At 31.1% G+C, this 19869-nt stretch overlaps 1 protein-coding gene across 1 annotated transcript in view; it reads left to right on the top strand.

The window, feature by feature from the left end:
* The window catches only part of LOC126886646 (tetraspanin-9-like), a 105177-nt gene extending 85647 nt beyond the window's left edge, over nt 1-19530 (top strand). The window contains exon 2 of the mRNA XM_050653639.1: nt 18379-19530. Within this exon, the coding sequence (XP_050509596.1) occupies nt 18457-19242 (786 nt within the window). The 5' untranslated portion in view covers nt 18379-18456 and the 3' untranslated portion in view covers nt 19243-19530. The remainder of the gene's footprint in view (nt 1-18378) is intronic.
* The last annotated feature ends 339 nt before the right edge of the window (nt 19531-19869 follow it).

Raw genomic sequence — 19869 nt, 5'->3', positions numbered from 1 at the left:
AAAATATCTTACACGTCCCTAGTAATCGTAGCGATATGACTTTCGAAAACATCGAATTTGATCATAAGCGGGTGCATAAAAAGATATCTTACACTGAGTATTTTATTTTTGCACATAATACCTACATATTTAAAATAATCTCTCCCTACTGCTTGGTCATAACTCATATTCCTCAATTTACTGCTCGGATCACAATCATTTACAATTACTGCAGGATCGCAATCATTTACAATTACTGCAGGTCATAATTCATAATCCCTCCGCTACTCATCGGTCATAAAAAATAACACTATCTGCACATTTCGTTTTTAATTTTTAAGCATAAACAAAAATGATGTAATAAACAAAAATGTATTATGCCGACAAGTTGAATTTGAGGGTAATACGATATTTTTATTAATCACGGTTTTAAGTAACACCTTTGTTCACCTTATTTTTTTAAAAACGTGATTTTGTAAAGGCACAACTTTGATTATTAATTTCGTATCGCCGCTTATTTAGTCTACTAAAAGTTATGAGAATTTAATGACAAAGACAAGGCAGTTTTCACTCGGGGTGTTGACTATGCTAATACTTTTATTTATCATAATAAATTTTACTTATACGGTACCATCCGTATTCACTTCAGATACTTCCATCTCGCAAACAAAAACACGTAAAAATAAACATCTGGTGGTGAGTCACGCGTCCCACGGCCCCAGAAAACTGTACGCCGATGACAAACGGTCCCAAGCGAGACCTGCGAACGCATGAACTGATAGTAGGATGCGCAATACTGTCTACGCAGTTCGCCGACGCAGGTTGTGTCTCACTTAGGTTCAATTTGCGCCGGGCCTTATTGAAACCACATGTCGACCATATCTATATCACCCAATTTAAGGAGAAAGAACGCTGTTCTCATGTTGCAATATCGAGCAACAGCTACTACTTAACTAGCCTCAGTTTCAAAGAAGTATGATCCAATGATGCCTTCAGTACAAAATCCACACCAAACAGTAACACGTTGTGGATGCATTTTTTTTACAGTCACATATGGAATTTTGTAGAACCCCAAATGCGGCAATTTTGACGATTAACAAGCCATCAAACTGAAAATGTTCTTCATCCTTTAGGATGATTTTGCTAAAAAAATCAGCACCTACTTGTTGATGTTCAATAAGTAATCGTGTCAATCAAACTTTGTAAGTATGGAGATGATATCTGCGGTAAGTGCACGCTCTAGAGAGCTTTTTGAAATTTGCCATCCTTGTTCACTAGGCTGAATTGATGTTCCTGGACTTTTACTCTTACGCACTGCTTCGATATTGAAATTTGAGTGTCTTATTGTGAGCATCAAGCATCACTAATTAATCCAATCTTCCTGAATTTTTTAATTATTCCCTTTACGGATGATGAAGTTAAATCAATATTCTGACCATATTTTGTACGTGAATTTTGGGACGTCCATTGTTTACTTTTCTACCTTTTTTTAGAAAACTTATCTCTATTATGTAACTTAAATAGGGGAGTGCATATAGATCTTTACTTTGGAAAAAATCAAACAAGATAGAACTTCTTGTAATTGCATTAAGAAATGTTTAATAAACAAACATATCAAAAAGTTCTACTTTTGTACATTTTTAAATGAACTGCGAAATTAGATGTTTTTTTTAATAACTCCGAAAATATAAACTTTAGAAAAAACTGACTTGACTATTAAAAAATTCAGAAAATTTTACAAAAAAAACCTTATATAAAGATTTTTCTAAAATTAAATCTGTAGCTTCTATATTTTTTTATTTATAACGCTAAAGTCACCCTCCTCACAAACATTGGCGCACTGTAAACTAGCGTTCGGAGAAGTGCACGTTTGAGTTATTTTCATGTTATTCTTTAACTAATGGATCAAATGAAATTTTACAAATTGGACATGAAAGGAGAATAATTAAGCTATCTTATGGTCATAATAAAAAGAAATAAAATGTATGTTCATAAGTACGGTGTGGGCGGAAAGTGAGACATACATGAATTTTGTTTAAAAATGATTTAAAAATGTGTCTAATACAATTTTTCTTATAAAACTCTCAATTTCGCACAACTTACCTTTCAAACACCTTACTTAACGATGTTTCATTCAAAAAAAAAAAATCTCAAAAATTTAATTCAAATGATACGACGCGACGTCTCAAAAAATGTAATTTTTGAAAACTTCGTAGTTTTACAGAATTACCACCACTTTAAGACGATATTATTCAAGTCTATACAAATTTATTACAATTTTATAGGTGCTTTTTTAAAGCTTAGTATGCAGTCTTTAAAATGCTCTAAATTGTTTTACTTTAGAAATAAAATAGACTAATTCTTTTTGAGAAAATTAAGAAAGATAACAAAAATGTAATACAAAAACCGAAAATTACCAGCTAAAAAATGTTTATACAAAGTGATCAAAACTTTTTTCTGTAAAACTTACCTAAAATACATTTATACTCCAGGCTGTGGGTGAAAAATAGGTCGATTTCAGGATATAATTCAGGAATTTTTAAAACCAATCAGGTGTTGTAAAGGACGATGCCAGGAATAACTTCTACTAAAATGTGACCAAAAATATTGTGAGCTTTTTTTGTTATTGCGATTTTCATTTGTTAAATTTGCAATTTTTAATGATTTTTAATTTTGCAGCTTAGGATATTGATTCTTGGGAAAAACTTTTTAATAGAAATTTTTAGTAAATTAAAAAACCTACAATTTGAGCTATGGTAACTTTAATTTCGTTTATTGATTATTGCAAAACAGCCTGCGAAAGGTCAAAAATGGCCGTTTTTTACAATTGCGTTATTTATTGTACAAAAAATTTTTATTTTTTATTTTTTAAAGCTTTAAAATGAAGATCTTTCAATTCCAAACATAAAACAAAATTGTAAGGCCGGATTAACGAGTTTGTTGCTTAGATATTATAAATTGTTTATCCCAAGAGGTGAAATGTCGAAGGCTATAACTTTTTGAAAAAAAAAATCGTAGAGACTTTGTGAAACATCCAATCTCCTTCTAAAGAGTTATATTTTCATATTCTGATGTAAATAAATCGGTAAAACATTTTTAAACTTCTAATTTTTGGTTTTGAAAATAAGGGGGCAAATTTCATTTTAAATATTTACAGCTGAAGCGGCCCTGCACATCCTATGAGTTTTTAACTCACAGATTATTGTTGCTAAAGACGAAACGAAGATTTATAAAAAAATTAAAAATTTCTAAGACCAACTGAAGCCGAGCTAAATGTTGGGCTTGAAAATAAGGGGGCACATTTTGTTATAAACATTTAGAGCTGAAGCGGCCCTGTACATCCTATGAGTTTCTAACTTACAGCATATTGTTGCTGAAGACGAAACGAAGATTTATAAAAAAATAAAAATTTTCTACAACCAACTGAAGCCGAGATAATTGTTTCTTTTTTCTTAAATTGTAGTGCCTTTATTTATAACAATTAAGAAATTATTTTACGGTCATTGACTAAAGAAAGACTTATATTATCTTACATTAAAAATTATTATAAAATATAGTTACATTTAATTATTAAAAATTATTTTTTAAATCTTAGCTTTTGCGAGCGTCCGAATTTTGCAAATCGCCCGGCTCGCTTCAAATCCGCGCGCTCAGAAAATTTTTACGTAACTTGTATTAAATTTTGACCGAAAACAATTTAATAATATTACCATTGTAATATACAGTCTATTTACCACTGTATTTGTTTTTCTTGATAAACTTTTATATGTGAAATCTCATTTCTGAAGAAATAATATTACAAAAATGATACATATATGAAATATATAACTATATTTTTAATTTTTTTATTGTTATATAAATATAATATTAATAGCGTTACTTCTTATTATACAATATAAATCTTTTTCTTCTTGTAGTGACTATCCGTTTTGGATGTTGGCGACCATCATGGCAATCTGTACTTGCACACTAAATCGGTACTGCTGCTCTAAAAAGATTTGTAGTTGTTGTGTTGAACGACGTACGTAAATTTTCTAGCAAGGTAATCTTTCGCCTTCCTGGTTCTCAGTTTCCAAATGGGGTTTGCCAAATTGTCATGATGGTCGCCAACATCCAAAACGGATAGTCACTACAAGAAGAAAAAGTTTTATATTGTATAATAAAAAGTAACATTATTATTATTATATTTATATAACAATGAAAAAATGAAAAATATAGTTATATATTTCATATATATGTATCATTTTTGTAATATTATTTCTTCAGAAATGAGATTTCACATATAAAAGTTTATCAAGAAAAACAAATACAGTGGTAAATATACTGTATATTATAATGGCAATATTATTAAATTGTTTTCGGTCAAAATTTAATACAAGTTAAGTAAAAATTTTCCGAGCGCGCGGATTTGAAGCGAGCCGAGCGATTTGCAAAATTCGGCCGCACGCAAAAGCACTGATTTTAAAAATAATTTTTAATAATTAAATGTAATTTAAGTTATAATAATTTTTATTTTAAGGTAATATAAGTCTTACTTTAGTCAATGACTGTAAAATAATTTCTTAATTGTTATAAATAAAGGCACTACGATTAAAAAAAAATAAACAATTATCTCGGCTTCAGTTGGTTGTAAACTTTTTTTATTTTTTTATAAATCTTCGCTTCGTATTCAGCAACAATAATCTGTAAGTGAGAAACTCATAGGATGTACAGGGCCGCTTCAGCTCTAAATGTTTATAACGAAATTTGCCCCCTTATTTTCAAACCCAACATTTAGCTCGGCTTCAGTTGGTCGTAGAAATTTTTTATTTTTTTATAAATCTTCGTTTCGTCTTCAGCAACAATAATCTGTAAGTTAAAAACTTATAGGATCTACTGGGCCGCTTCAGCTCTAAATGTTCATAACGAAATTTGCCCCCTTATTTTCAAACCCAAAAATTAGAGGTTTAAAAATGTTTTACGCATTTATTTACATCAGAATATGAAAATATGACTCTTTAGAAGGAGATTGAATGTTTCACCAACTCTCTACGATTTTTTTTCAAAAAGTTATAGCCTTCGACATTTGACCTCATGGGATAAACAATTTATAATATCTAAGCAACAAATTCGTTAATCCGGCCTTACAATTTTTTTTATGTTTGGAATTGAAAGATCTTCATTTTAAAGCTTTAAAAAAATAAAAAAAATTATTTGTACAATAAATAACGCAATTGTAAAAAACGGCCATTTTGGAAATTTCGCAAGCTGTTTTGCAATAACCCATAAACGAAATTAAACTTACCATAGCTCAAATTGTAGGTTTTTTAATTTACTACAACTTTCTATCAAAAAGTTTTTCTCTAAAATTAATATCCTAAGCTGCAAAATTAAAAATCTTTAAAAATTGCAAATTTAACAAATGAAAATCGCAATTAAAAAAAAGCTCACAATATTTTTGGTCACATTTTAGTAGGTATAAGTTATTCCTGGCATTGTCCTTTACAACACCTGATAGGTTTCAAAAATTCCTGAATTATATCACGTTTTTTCACCCACAGCCTGGGGTATTAATAATAAGCTTCAAAAATAATAAATGTTCAACAAAAAAAAATTTTTTAGCTCTTATAGGTACAGTATCTACGTAACTTGGAACCTATTGATAACTTTTTTATTATCAGTTTAAAAAAAGAATGTGTGTGTACTTTGTACGCACGTAAGAAGTTATACTTCTATTATATGATTATATGATTATAAACGAATTATTTATATTTTATTTAAATATTAAATTAATTTATACTTACTACTTCTCAAACATTTTTATTAAAACAGTGCCAAAAAACACATTAAAAATGCCACAAATGATTTCTGAACATTAATTGTCGGAAAAATTTTTAACTAAATACGTATTTTCTGAAAATAAAATTATATAATAAATATACTTACAATCATAAAATGTATAAAAAAAATAAAAAAATAAAAGTTTCTATTGGGATTCGAACCAACTTACCACGCGGCTGGTATTTGCGTTGTATTGGGATTCACCCGCATTAAAACTTCGCCACAGAGACAGCTTGTTATTATGTGCGAAGATCGTCTAACTAAACAGATTAACCTTTTGACATTTTTAACTTATGTAAATCAAATTATTTTGATTTTGAATTGAAATGATTTAGAATTGAAAAAATACAACAAAACATAGAGTAAGAAGACAATATATTAGGTGAATATTGATAGAAATTTTGATGGTAATCAAATTATTAAATAAAAGTATTACATACTACTTATGTATTTTGGTAGGTTCAAGGTAGGTATCGGAGCCCGTATAACGACTAATAAATTTCGCAATCACTTGCGTCGTGCAAAGTGGCTATGTTCAAATATCATAACAAAATTTGATCAACTATTTATAAAACACTTACCAGTGAAAGATTCTTTAGCTTTGAATAAGCGAGATCTGCGGCACTCATACTAGGCACAGTTTGATGAGCTTTCACATTGGCATGCAACAATCATCTCTTCTATGTAAATAAGTCCAAAAATATAATATGAAAACTATTTAAAAAGGCAGTATAACCATTAACTAACTTTTTGTTTGTTGTTTCTCTTCCTACAAATTTTAAAACGCAACAAGCATACATTATAACCAAACCATGCACAGTCCCACAGCTGTGCCACAGCTGCCATATTGGATAATTTTTGTCATGTCATTTGAACATCCAATCAGAACAAAGTTATAATGCGCATGCGCCCGGTCGCTAGGTTTTCCCATATAAAATTTCACTCTGCATCATAAACAATCTAGGATGCAACCATCAAATATCAAATTTTATTAATTTTATACGAGGTATGTCAAAAAATAAGAATTTCACTCAGAGTAAAGTAACTTTATATTTCACAATATCAAAAATTGTTATTAAGAAAAGTTGTTTCTAATTAAAAAATATGTTTCAGTGTTCAATTACATCCTTCTTATTAAAATATTGTGAATAATAAATGCACTTAACTTTAAAAAAATTCATATTTTTTACACACCTCGTATAAAATTGAAAAAGTTTGATATCTGATGGTTGTATCTTAGATTTTAGACCAGGTAGAGGAACCTCCATTTTATAAATAATAACTTTTTTTCGTAAAATTGATAATAAAATATTTATCATACCTAATTGTAATAAAAATCCACAAGGAAAAAAGTTTTCCTGTAGTTGGCTGTATACCATGTGATACAAAAACAATAAATGCTGTATAAAAGGTATATTTATGTTTTAAATATACCTTTTATACAGCATTTATTGTAATTGTAATAAAATTATAATGGGTATCCGTAATTTGAGAAAAAAATGATTTTTTTTTTTTAGATTAGAATGATGTAATTATATATTAAAACATAGTTTTTAATTTGAAACAACTTTTCCTGATAGAATTTTTCGATATTCTGGAATATAAAGGTACTTTTCTCTTTATCGGAATTCATATATTTGACATAACTCGTATACTATTGATAACATTTTGATATCTGATCGTTGAGTTTTAGATTTTTGACTATGCAGAACATTTTATGAAGAATAACTTTTTTTCGTAAAATTGATAATAAAAAAGTTTTTTATGTGGTTCCTAGCTACGCAGACATACTGTATAAGAGCTTCTGTCTAAGAATTTTCAAATTGTAATGCCATATTCGGAATCAGCATAATCAAAAACAAAATAGAAACATATTTGATCAAAGTAAAATGATGAATTCAACTATATTTTGAAAATTATTTATACAAAACAATTGTTATTGTTTAAACAATTAACAAACAATGAGCGGCCAAATCTGCGAGTAGAACTTTTTACTTTAACATGTATATAAACTAACAAAAAAAGTTTTAGAAAAATATAAGCTTGTTTGAATTTTTCCGAAACATTGCATGTTTTCGTTCTAATTGCACTCCCCTAAAAGATTTAATTACACATCAACATGAGTTATACACCAGTCATGTTTATTTATTTCATTTTTAGAAAACTATCGATTTTTGTTCTCATAAAAGATGTTTATTATGTAAATATTCTAGGACTATATGCCCGTATTAACTTACTCATTAAACAACGTTTTGTTAGCATATCATATGCAAAGCTTTACATGCTTTACATGTTACTAGATCCTTTATGAGCCCAAATAGCTAGCGCCGGCGTCTTCTTTACGTGTGCTATTATTTGATGGAGAATTTTCCGAAATACTCATTATAGTGCTTAGCTTTTGGTTTCTGTGAAATAATTCTGAACGTGGAGATGAATAATGCTTGTAGTATTATAACTGCTCTATAAATTGGCAGGAGTATACAGTGTGTAGCAAAAAGGCAGGTCATAAATTAAATCACATATTCTGGGACCGAAAATAGTTCTGATTTAACCTAACTTACCGTAGTACAAATGTACACAGGCGCAGATAGAGATGGGGGTCAACGGGGCCATGGACCCCCCTATTGTATTTAGTCTATAAGTACTTTTTTTATTATTTATTATTTTTTTCTGTCAAGTCTAACTTCAAGCGATCAGTGGAACACTAAATATACATGACTACCGCTTCCAAAGAATTGAAAGAAGCCATAACATCTGACAAATAAACTGCAGGCGCATTTGTTTGGGTATCGATGGAACCATAGACAACGGATCTATTTTTCTCAATTCAAAGAATAACAAAAATGACATTTTAAAACGCAAATACATTAAATTGGGTATAAAGCTTATCTCATGAAAAGTCACGTCTCAAATCGATACAATAAAGATATAAAAAATTGAATTTTACTAGAGCGTACCCATTGGCAGTAGAACACCTACAATTCTTAATTCTTAACAATACAGATCTTAACACCTACCAGTTGGTAAGAAGCGGTCACTGAGATTATGCCCGATTTCACCAACGATACCTAAATATTTAAGAATTGCCTAAGTGGGCTTAGGTACTTCCTAACTCTAAAATGGATTTCACCCTACGATAAGAATAGGGAACTTGCATAAATTTTTAAATTCGAAAAAAATGTTATAAATCACAACACAACATAATTTAAAACATGTATCAAAGATAAAAAAGTTTTGTTTGTCTTTCGTTTGGCCCCTAAAGACGATTAAAAATTCAAATTAAAACAGGTTGTCCAAAACGCTTCGTGACGTCACTTGGTTTTACATTTACATTTTTCCAGTAAAGTAAAAATTTTAAATTAGACGTTATAAACGTCAGTAGAAAATACATTTATGTGACGTTACAAGTGTTTTTGATCATTTGAACTATTCATAGAAAAATTCGTACTTTTACAAAATGGTTTTATTTTCAATAGTAAACCTTCGTTCCTTTCCTTCAAAAACAGTATAAAACTACAATTTTAACAAACTGGTATATATTATTACAATGACATACGATAAATATCATTAGAATATAAATATTTTTGACTTATTCCACGACGATGAGCTTGCCAAATACCCAAGTAGGTGGAGGCCAATAAACTAAAGAAGGAGAAGAAGAATATACCTAAATATAAGGTTGTGTCTAGGTATACGTTACCGTGTACGCAAATAAAAAAGTTAGAGTGTCAGTGATTTCTTATTTTTTATTTGTTTAGTGTTTGTTTTTAAATTAACTACGGAGTGTGGACAATTATTTAGTTCTTTTAATGAGTTTAAGAACATTTTAAAACAGTACGAAAAAGATAAGAGACTATAAATTAATATTTTTTTTTAGTTATAAATGAAATAGTATGTATTACCGTAAAAGATTAAAATAAAAAGAAGACCTAAAGCTTTCACAATAATAATTAACTTGTTCTGAAGCTATTATCCTTGTGGCATTTTTGTAATCAACTATTCTAAATGGGAACTAAGCCACAATTTAACCAAAAAATGATTTTATTAACGTTTCGACGTCTAAATCGGACGTCGTTGTCAAAATACAAAATATTATTAAATTAAACAAAAATGGTGTTGCTTAGTAAAAAAATTTTCTAATAATTTATTTAATCTGACTAATTTTTGTATTTTGACAATGACATCCGATTTGGACGTCGAAACGTTAAAAAAATCATTTTTTTAGTTAAATTGTGGCTTATTTCCCATTTAGAATAGTTGATTATAATAATTAACTTACGTAGGTATAAAAATTATTTTAGCAATATTTTGTACGTGTCATATCAACTAAATACATATATTTATTTTGCTAACCTAAATATATACTTTTATATATACATTGATTTATTACAATTAAGTTTGAAACATCTAAATAGTTCTGCTTCCCTTCCCTTAACAAGTATTTTTCTATCAAACAAACACTAAACATATCAAAATAGCATGTACCAAAATATACAGTCACTGCTCACGTTAAATAATGAAGTCACTGGCTTGATCAAGTTTAATTCGCGTGTACCTAACTTTTTTTGTTTGCGTACACGTTAGAGTGTACCTAGACACAGCGAAATAATAATAACTAATGTAAAACTATGTGACGTCACGGGTCGTATGAACTATTTTATACCGCAGAAGACTTTAAATATGTACTTCTAAGTTATTACGAGTTTTTGAAGCGTGAAATTTTGGAAATCTCATTTTTAAACAAAACTGAACATTATTATGTAACAAAAAAAAATGTGCAAGTTCCCTATTGCCTAAACCGCTTAAGCATTACCTTACGTTAGGATACGGTTTTCGATCTCCCTAAACTGTAGGTATTACTTATCGTTGACAGTCAGGTTATGACGTTTGTCAATAATTTGCTTCTTACCTTAATTTTTCGGTTATTCTGTAATAATAGGTATGTTAGTTGTAATTTTGTATTATCTTTTATATTAATAATATAATATGTGTTGGAAAATATAGAAAACCATTTGGAGTTCTTTACAGGTCTATTGACAAAATTATGTTGTAGTCTACCTACTACCTAACAAACTAGTGTTGTGTTTCAAAAACCCATTCATATCACTAAAAGTGTGTCATTAAAAATTAATAATAAAAAGCAATTTTCAACATATTATCTATTTTAAAATTATTTCATTTATGACAATTCAACTAACTTTAATTTTTCGTCATAAATATATGAAATTTAAAACTCTTTTCTTTTCCTCCATTTCACTGTACATAGACAAATAACATACAAGACTATGATTATATTATACAAACTTAATTCACAACTAACTACATAACTACTAAATAAAATATCTAAAACAGTACAAAACTGAATAAAACCAAATTGGCAAACAAACAATAATGACATATAATCGAAAAAGTAAGGAAATGTCATTTTATTCTTCTTTTTATTTATCAAAAATAGTTCAAACGTACCCAAATTAATACTTAGGAAAGAATTTCCTAGATAAGCAGTTCTTTTAGTTATGAAACGCTGTTGTTTTTAAGTATTGACTTAGGAAGTTCCTATCGATAAGAATTACTTAATAAGGCAACTGTTTAGGTATCGTTGGTGAAATCGGGCTATAGTCGTGAATGGCGTTTGCTAGCGGTGAATAATAGTGAATATGTCGTATAAAACGAAAAATTAAAAAAAATAATGCAGTTCATAAAAAAGCCATGTTCTCAAGATCTTGGTCTACTAATGTTGCCGATGGTAATAATAGGCCTATTTTAACGTCAGATGTCGGAGACCGCAGTATTGGTATAAATGTATTTTCACCAGAATTAGTTACGTTTGATACAGGTTCGGCAGACCCTAATTATAACGATATCTTATCAGAGTTAAAAACGTCTGTGTGTTTAGTGACGTGTGAGTTACGAATGTTTTTTAGCCAGGATATTTGTCGTCTACTAGGACCCCTTTTCCTTCGATTTTACCCTTAATAATCAGCTGTAACAACTCGTACTTATCATTTCTAAGTATGTGCCCTAAATAGCCGTGCAAGGTTCGGGTCCGTAATCCAGCACCAACGACAGTGGCGGAGCTGAAAACTGCATTAGACAAACAGTGGGAAGCGATTCTTCAGCAATCAGTCAAAACCTTAATAAGGTCCTTAAGAGGTCTCTCCAAATGTGCTGTTTTTCTCCTTTTAATGGTGGTCAAAACTTATCTGTCTCTTCCGGTTCTATGCAACACCATTTCGTTCAATATTCGTGAATTTCATGAATTTTCCCCTTAGAGGGAGAGAGCCGTATGGCTACATCAGGGTAACAATAACAAAAACAATAATAATAAAGTCATCCCAAACATCCTTTTAGAGAACATAAAACCTAGGTCTTAATGAACATCTCAGTCAACGCAGAAAGCGATACTTATCCAGATAAGTAAGAAATTTTGGACATATTGGAAATTAAAGCACCCTAAAATATGTCTGTGTAGATATTGGCATTGGATCCGACTCGGTCCGACCGTCACATGTAACACCGTTGCCGTATCTCCTATTTTTTCATACTATCACGTTACAATTTTTTGTGATATTATATTTGTGTGTGAAATGTATCATGTTTGTGTATTTTAGGTATGTTCTAATATGTTATGTATATATGTATAGGTTTTTACTTGATTATTTTAAATCATTGTGACGTTTAACTTGCTAGAAACCTTGTAATATTGTGTAACGTGTTAAAAGTAAGTAGTTTTGAAACACCAATTAAGTAAAGTTTATTATGTTGTTGTTTTCACCAATTTTGAAAAAATGTGAAAACATTGAATTGTCCACGTCCGTCCGTCCGTCCGTCCGTCTTGTCTGTCTGTTTGCAAACTCAACTCCTCCGTCATTATACCAGGTAGAATGACAAATGAGGTGTCAAATGAAAGCTTATCCAAGGATGGTACTAAAGGTGAGAAATTTAACCTAGGCTGCCTGTCCGTCTGTCTGTCCAACTGCGTATATGATTCCTTCGTCACTATACCAGGTAGAACAACAAATGAGGTGTCAAATGAAAGCTTATAATCCAAGGATGGTACTAAAGGTGAGAAGTTTGACATAAGCTGTCTGTCCTGCTGTCCGTCCGACCGCGAATATAACTCCTCCGTCACTATAACAGGTAGAATGACAAATGGGGTGTCAAATGAAAGCTTATAATCCAAAGATGGTACTAAAGGTGAGAAATTTCTTTACGATCCTTGTATTATAAGCTTTCATTTGACACCTCATTTGTCATTCTACCTGTTATAGTGACGGAGGAGTTATATTCGCGGTCAGACAGACGGACAGACAACCTAGATCTAATTTCCCACCTTTAGTACTATCCTTGGATTATAAGCTTTAATTTGACACCTCATTTGTCATTATAACTAGTATAATGACGGAGAAGTAAATGTTATTATTCTATTATTCTTGTAGGTACATTTAACATTGATTGAAATTATGAAAGAAATATATAGAAAACAGCATGGCAACACTGTACATAAAAATTCAGCCACATTCAGCTGTGCCGGCTGTGCGTTACATAGGGTGCTTTAATATCCAAGATGTCCGAAATTTTTTGGGATATTCTCCGACGTACAAGTCGCCTAGGGCTCGATAATAAGGAAAGAGTTCCACCAGAGCCCAATCCTTTTGATACCGAAGGTATCTGAGATTAATGAACTTTCCCCTTTGAGGGAATGTGAGCCGTATCGCTAAATCTGGAATAATAAAGCTGTGCTACTCTCAATATTCAAATGCGTAAGAAATTTTTTGGTAGATACTCCGACGCCGACGTAGCAAGTCACCTACGGCTTGTTAACATGGAAAGAGTCCCACCAGAGTTCAATCCTTTTGATACCGTAGGTATCTGGGATGAGTGAATTTATCCTTAGAGTAAGTGTGAGTCGTATGGCTAAATCTGGATAATATAATATTTGAGGTAAGTCTTCCCCCCCTTCATTATTAATTTCTAGATCCGCGCCGGAATATACACGTAAAAAAAGTTACAGCCCTGTGAAGTTACAAAATAAAAATAGATTTTTTTCAATATTATCGAAAACTATTAGAGATTATTTTTTATTGAAAATGGACATAATATGGCATTCTTATAGCAGTATCATCTTTAAAAGTGAAATTACTAACAGTGAAATTTTATCCTCATAAAAAATTGATGGCGGTTTTATTCCCTTAAACCCCCCAATGCTTGTGTACGTTTAAATTAAATTATGATCGTGGTACCGTTATTTAAACACAATGCTCTTAAAATTTTTTTCGTAGTACTTTTTCGATAAGCCAGCTTTTGTTAGCTACAAACGACAACCAGCTTCGGGTCGGCGACTTGTAATGACAGAGAGGGATGATCGATTCATTGTCCTGAATGCTTTGCGGAATCGGCACGCGACAGGAGTTGAGCTTCAACAATCCTTGAGGAATGTTCGAGGTGTTATCGTAGCTCAGTGGATAGTTAGGAGCAGACTTAAGGCTGCCACTTTGACTCCCAGACAAGCTAACACAGGGCCCAAATTGAACGCACGTCAGAAACAAGCTCGACTTCGGTTTGTCCGAGAATACGTCAATTGGGTCCTTGGCCAATGGAGCAGAGTTTTATTCTCTGATGAGAGTCGAATGTGCTTGTAAAGCAATGACAGAAGAGTGTTAAAACAGTGAGCTATGGTGAACTATATGGAGCGATGTGGTGAGATGGTTCGTGTATGGTTTAGGTGGTATATCTTTATAAGGAAAAACAGAGTTTGTGTTCGTGCCCGCTGGTAGTCGTGGAGGGGGTTTGACAGCGAATCGTTACATTACGAGTATTCTCAAAGACCATGTTGTTCCTTACGTCGGCTACATAGGCGACGGATTCATGCTAATGCATGTTAACTCTCGATGTCACACAGCGCGGATTACGACCGATTATCTGGCTAACACCAATATAACAATAATGGACTCACCATTGAGTTCGGACATGAATCCCATCGAACACATATGGGATGAGCTCAAACGCAAGGTTAAGCACCAACGACAGTGGCGGAGCTGAAAACTGCATTAGACAAACAGTGGGAAGCGATTCTTCAGCAATCAGTCAAAAACTTAGTAAGGTCCTTAAGATCTCGCATGAAAACTGTAACACAATGCAGAGGAGGAAATACTCTGTATTAATTTTGATTTTTATGTTAATTTACGTTTATGTTCATTACATGTATTTTCTGTTCTTTTGTATGGTGTGGAGACATGGACTCTCAATAAACAATGCCTCAATAGATTGGAAGCATTTGAGATGTGGACGTATCGAAGAATGCTGAGAATCTCCTGGACAGATAGAATAACCAATGAAGAAGTACTAAGGAGAATACAGAACAGCAGGGAAATACTGGATTCCATCAAAATAAGAAAACTTCAATACTTGGGTCATATAACACGTGGTGACAGATCTGATCTCCTAAAATTAATTATGCAGGGAAAGATTCAAGGAAGGTGCAGCTTAGGTAGGAGAAAAATATCCTGGCTGAGAAATCTCAGAGAATGGTTTGGATGCAGCTCAACTGAACTCTTTCGGGCTGTAGTGTCAAAAGTGAGAATAGCAATGATGATTGCCAACCTTCGTCGCGGAGATGGCACGTAAAGAAGAAGAAGAAGAAGAAGTTCTTTACATAATGACTTTCATTCATACCTTCTTTTCTCACATGTTATTTAGTTACTAACTTTATAAATATTGGTGTCATTGCAATAAAAATTACTTCTGTTCAAAATATTTTACTTCTAATTTTACCTATATGTGAATAGACACTTGCCAAACAGCGTAGTCAAAAAATTATATCTTATTTTATTTTTGAGTGGATTTTTTTTGCTTATAAGTGTAGAATGCCACTTTCTTTAAATGAAATGCTGATTTTTGAATGAATGTTTTAGTACCAAACACGCTAACATAATTGTAGAGGGGAAAAACTAAATACAGTACAATTAAGTTCTGATTATTTTAATAACTAAAATGATTTTAAAGCAAAAACTATAAAACGCAATAATAAAATAAATATTTTGCGTTCCTAGCGATCTAGGTAAATAACGTAAAAAATTCGTCCTTAAATTGTCTATATTAGTCCAGAGAAATAAGGTTTTTGTCGGGAAACTTGACCAGCAAATAGGATCAGATGAGAATTTTAGTTATTAACACACGAATAAGGGTCAAAAATGGCAGTTTTTTCGTTTAAATCGCTACAAGTAAAAATAGGGTAATTCATGATATTATTTAGAATACCTATTCAATATATTATTTTTTGCAATGTTATTGTTCAGGAAATAATAATGATACACCAATTAAGTGGAAACCACATGAAAAAAAATACCTAGTTTTTCAACGTATTTAAAAAAGTCAACAAAAGGTCATTTTTACCATTTTGAAAACCTCCATTTTACCATTCCGAAAAAGGGGAGTTCCCCCCTAACATTTTGTAATGTAAGGTGGGGGATATGTGAACATAACGTACTGTAGAGGACTACAAGTAATATACAAATTAAAAAATAATGATCAAAATTCATCAACAAGCTCCAGAGATATCAATCGCAGCATATGTTTGAAGAATCAATTTCAATTTTTGAGTGTACGGATTTTAATAATTCCCTCCACCGACCCCAATTTCGTTACGACGTCATTTTTAAAGCTTTATTAACCACTCTGTTGAAGTTCAAAGTTTACTTAAACCTTTACACATAAACTATATATCTTGAACTTCAAGATGGCGCTGGTTAAGTTGCCTAATTGTTTTAAGCAAAGTAGCAGTGATTAAATAAAAAAGTGGCTAACTTTGACCTTAATTTGTCTAGGCTAATTTTTTTTGTGATAATTTGTGTAAAAATATCAGCTTTAAAAATAACAATATGGATTTAGTCTACAGTTAATATTAACAAAGTTATTCAAATTATTTATAAGCCAAAAATGACTTTACTTTATTAAAATATGTTTGCAATAATATACCTAATAAATTACTTTTCTTGATTTTTTTATTAAAAATAATAAAAATATTGATCTTCTTCTTTCATGTGGTATTTATACCCCCAAAATCGCTGTTTCATTATTATTTTCTGAACAATAACATTGCAAAAAAATACTTTTTGGCATAAATAAGTTGAATAACATTTAAACTAACTGACGAATCGTCTTGAAATCTTTTGTGTGTCATATATTATTATATACAGTGCGTTGGAATAAGTGTTACCTAGCCTCCTTATTAACTTATTTATTTTTAGCACACAAGCAAAACGCTCGGACAGGTCGATTTTTAAAATAATCATAGTATATTATAGCAACAATGTTTCGAACTTTACGCGATACCTCTTCAGACGACATGCATAACTTTGATTTTTTTTAATGGGAAAGTACATCATGTGATACCTCATTTAAAAACTTTTGAAATACTGATTACAAAAATGAATAATACTTTTTGAGAGCGTTGGCACAAAATTTTGGTCGAATTCTTTTCAAACCCATTCATTTTGTTCGAATCCTGAGAAAACTAATAGGTATTTTTGAAAAATTTAAACGCTGAATAAAAGACTACATTATTACCGACGACTGAAAGTCCCTTAGAATAAAGAAAAAGTTTATTTTGAATGATATATTTGAAATTAAAATTCAGACTAAATTTTCTCTTTTTTTTTCACTCCTGTGACTTATTAAAATAAAAATTATAGAAGTTCTCAGGGACTTTGGACCCTCAATAATAGTGTTATATTTCATTCTGTGTTTAAATTTTTCAAAAATACTTATTAGTTTTCTCAGGATTAAAAAAAAATGAATGCATTTAAAAATAATTCGATCAAAATTTTGCGCCTACGCTCTCAAAAATGATTAAGATATTATACATTTTTGTAATCAGTATTTCAAAAGCTTTTATATGAGGTGTCGCATGATGTATTTTCCCATTTAAAAAAATCAAAGTTATGCATGTCGCCTGAAGAGGGATCGCGTAAAGTTCGAAACATTGATGCTATAATATACTATGATTTTTTAAAAATAGACCTGTTTGAGCGTTTTGCTTATGTGCTAAAAATAAATAAGTTAATGAGGGGGAGTAACACTTATTCCCGCGCACTGTATGAACTATTTGACTCTACTTTTCATGCAATATCAAAGTTTTAAATTCATTTTCGCAAAAGTTATAGCAAACTTTTTAATTTACAAATTTTAGTCTTATTTTGCAATTTTCGAAACAACAAATGAGCATCTGACCTTAATTTAAAAACTGCCATTTGAAACCTTTGCTCATCTACTAAAAGATGAATACTCTAAATAAGATATATAATTACCCTATTTTTACCTGTAGCGATTTAAACAAAAAAAAAACTGCCATTTTTGACACTTATTTGTTAATAACTAAACTCGTCCGAAATGTGACGGGTATTTTTGTATGTATAATGTATTAGGTATATAGTACCCAAAAAACCCATTTGCAACCTGGCTGGTCAAGTGTCCCGAACTTGGTATATTTTTGCCTCATTTCCCTGGAGTATATGACTATTGTTTCTTTTTAAATATTTATGGAATATTAAACTAAAACGTGCATTTTTTATGTTGCAGGTGTTCGAGTCCAAACAATAGTACAACATGACAACGATATAATTCTAACGAAAGGATACCAGGAAACAGAAGTTTAAAATGTTTACGTGCTGTATAAAATATTTACTATGTGCCTTCAACTTTATAATATTCCTCTCAGGGACAGCCATATTAGGCGTTGGTCTATGGCTAAAAATAGACAAAAACTCCTTTATAGGACTACTAAAAATAGTTCCTTATGATCAAGTCCAAGACTTCACAAAACCCGGCGTAATAGAGCACCTGTCGTACCTTCTGATGGGCATTGGGGGTATAATGTTTATCGTATCCTTTTTAGGATATTGCGGAGCCATGAGAGAGTCCCAATGTATGTTAACCACTTACGGGTTGCTTCTTCTCGTCATTTTAATTTTAGAGATAACAGCTGGATGCTTAGCTATCATATACAAAGGCACAGCCGAGACTGAAGTTAAAAACGTCCTGAAAACATCTTTATCGAAATACTACTCAAATTCTGAAAACGGCAGTGCAGCCAACCTCGCCTGGGACGGGTTACAAATTTCATTGAAGTGTTGCGGTGTAGACGATTACGCAGACTACCAGAAGAACGAGAACTGGGCCAAAGGGGATAAAGTTATTCCCGAATCGTGCTGTGTGTTAAACGAAAACAAAAAACCCAAAGTGTCTACTTGTACCTCCTCCCCGAACGAAGCTAATTCGTATTTGGCGAAGGGTTGCTACAAGGAAGTTATAAACTGGATAATGACTAATCTCAACATGGTTATTATAGTTTTAGTTGTGTTCGGAGTTGTGGAAATTTTAGGGGTGTTACTGTCGTTTTGTTTGGTTAATTTTATAAACAAAAGCAATCGATTCAATTACTAAGCACGTAACGACCGAACAAGTGAAAGTTTAGAAGGAAATAACACTTTATATTGTAATTTTGACTGCTTGTAATTTTAATAGCAACCAAAGAATGTTATTTCGTGTTAACAAATTACAAAGACTTTATATTGTAAAGAATTTTATTTAAATATTTGTTTATACAAAATTATACTATAGGATGTTCAATATGTTTAGTGACTAGTATATAAATGTTTTTAACGTGAAAAGCGGAATACATTGTTCATTAAAAGTTAGAAATATTACTATAAAGTATTCTGAAACTGAGAACATTTGGATTTTTTTATTTATGTGGAGACCCAATATCATCATCAAATCATATTCATCATTTAAACAAACTCTAACATGAAGTAAAACCACTTCTATGTAATAGGTATAATTTACTAAAACCTTAAAAAAATCAGAATGGATTGAATAAAATATTTTCAAAACCGTTTCGGACCTATCAGTCCATCCTCGGTGAATCTAAAATGGAATAAGTAATCCCACTGTTAGAATTAAAAAGATGGTTGAAATTTTGAAAGTTAAAAAATTGTCTCATATACTTGCTAACTAGCCCCACAACCAAACAATGGTTGTAATTATAATTCAATCTACATTATAATGTTG

The sequence above is a fragment of the Diabrotica virgifera genome, chromosome 6, assembly GCF_917563875.1.
Source record: "Diabrotica virgifera virgifera chromosome 6, PGI_DIABVI_V3a".
In the NCBI taxonomy this organism is placed as follows: domain Eukaryota; kingdom Metazoa; phylum Arthropoda; class Insecta; order Coleoptera; family Chrysomelidae; genus Diabrotica; species Diabrotica virgifera.
This window is presented reverse-complemented; position numbering and strand designations above follow the sequence as displayed.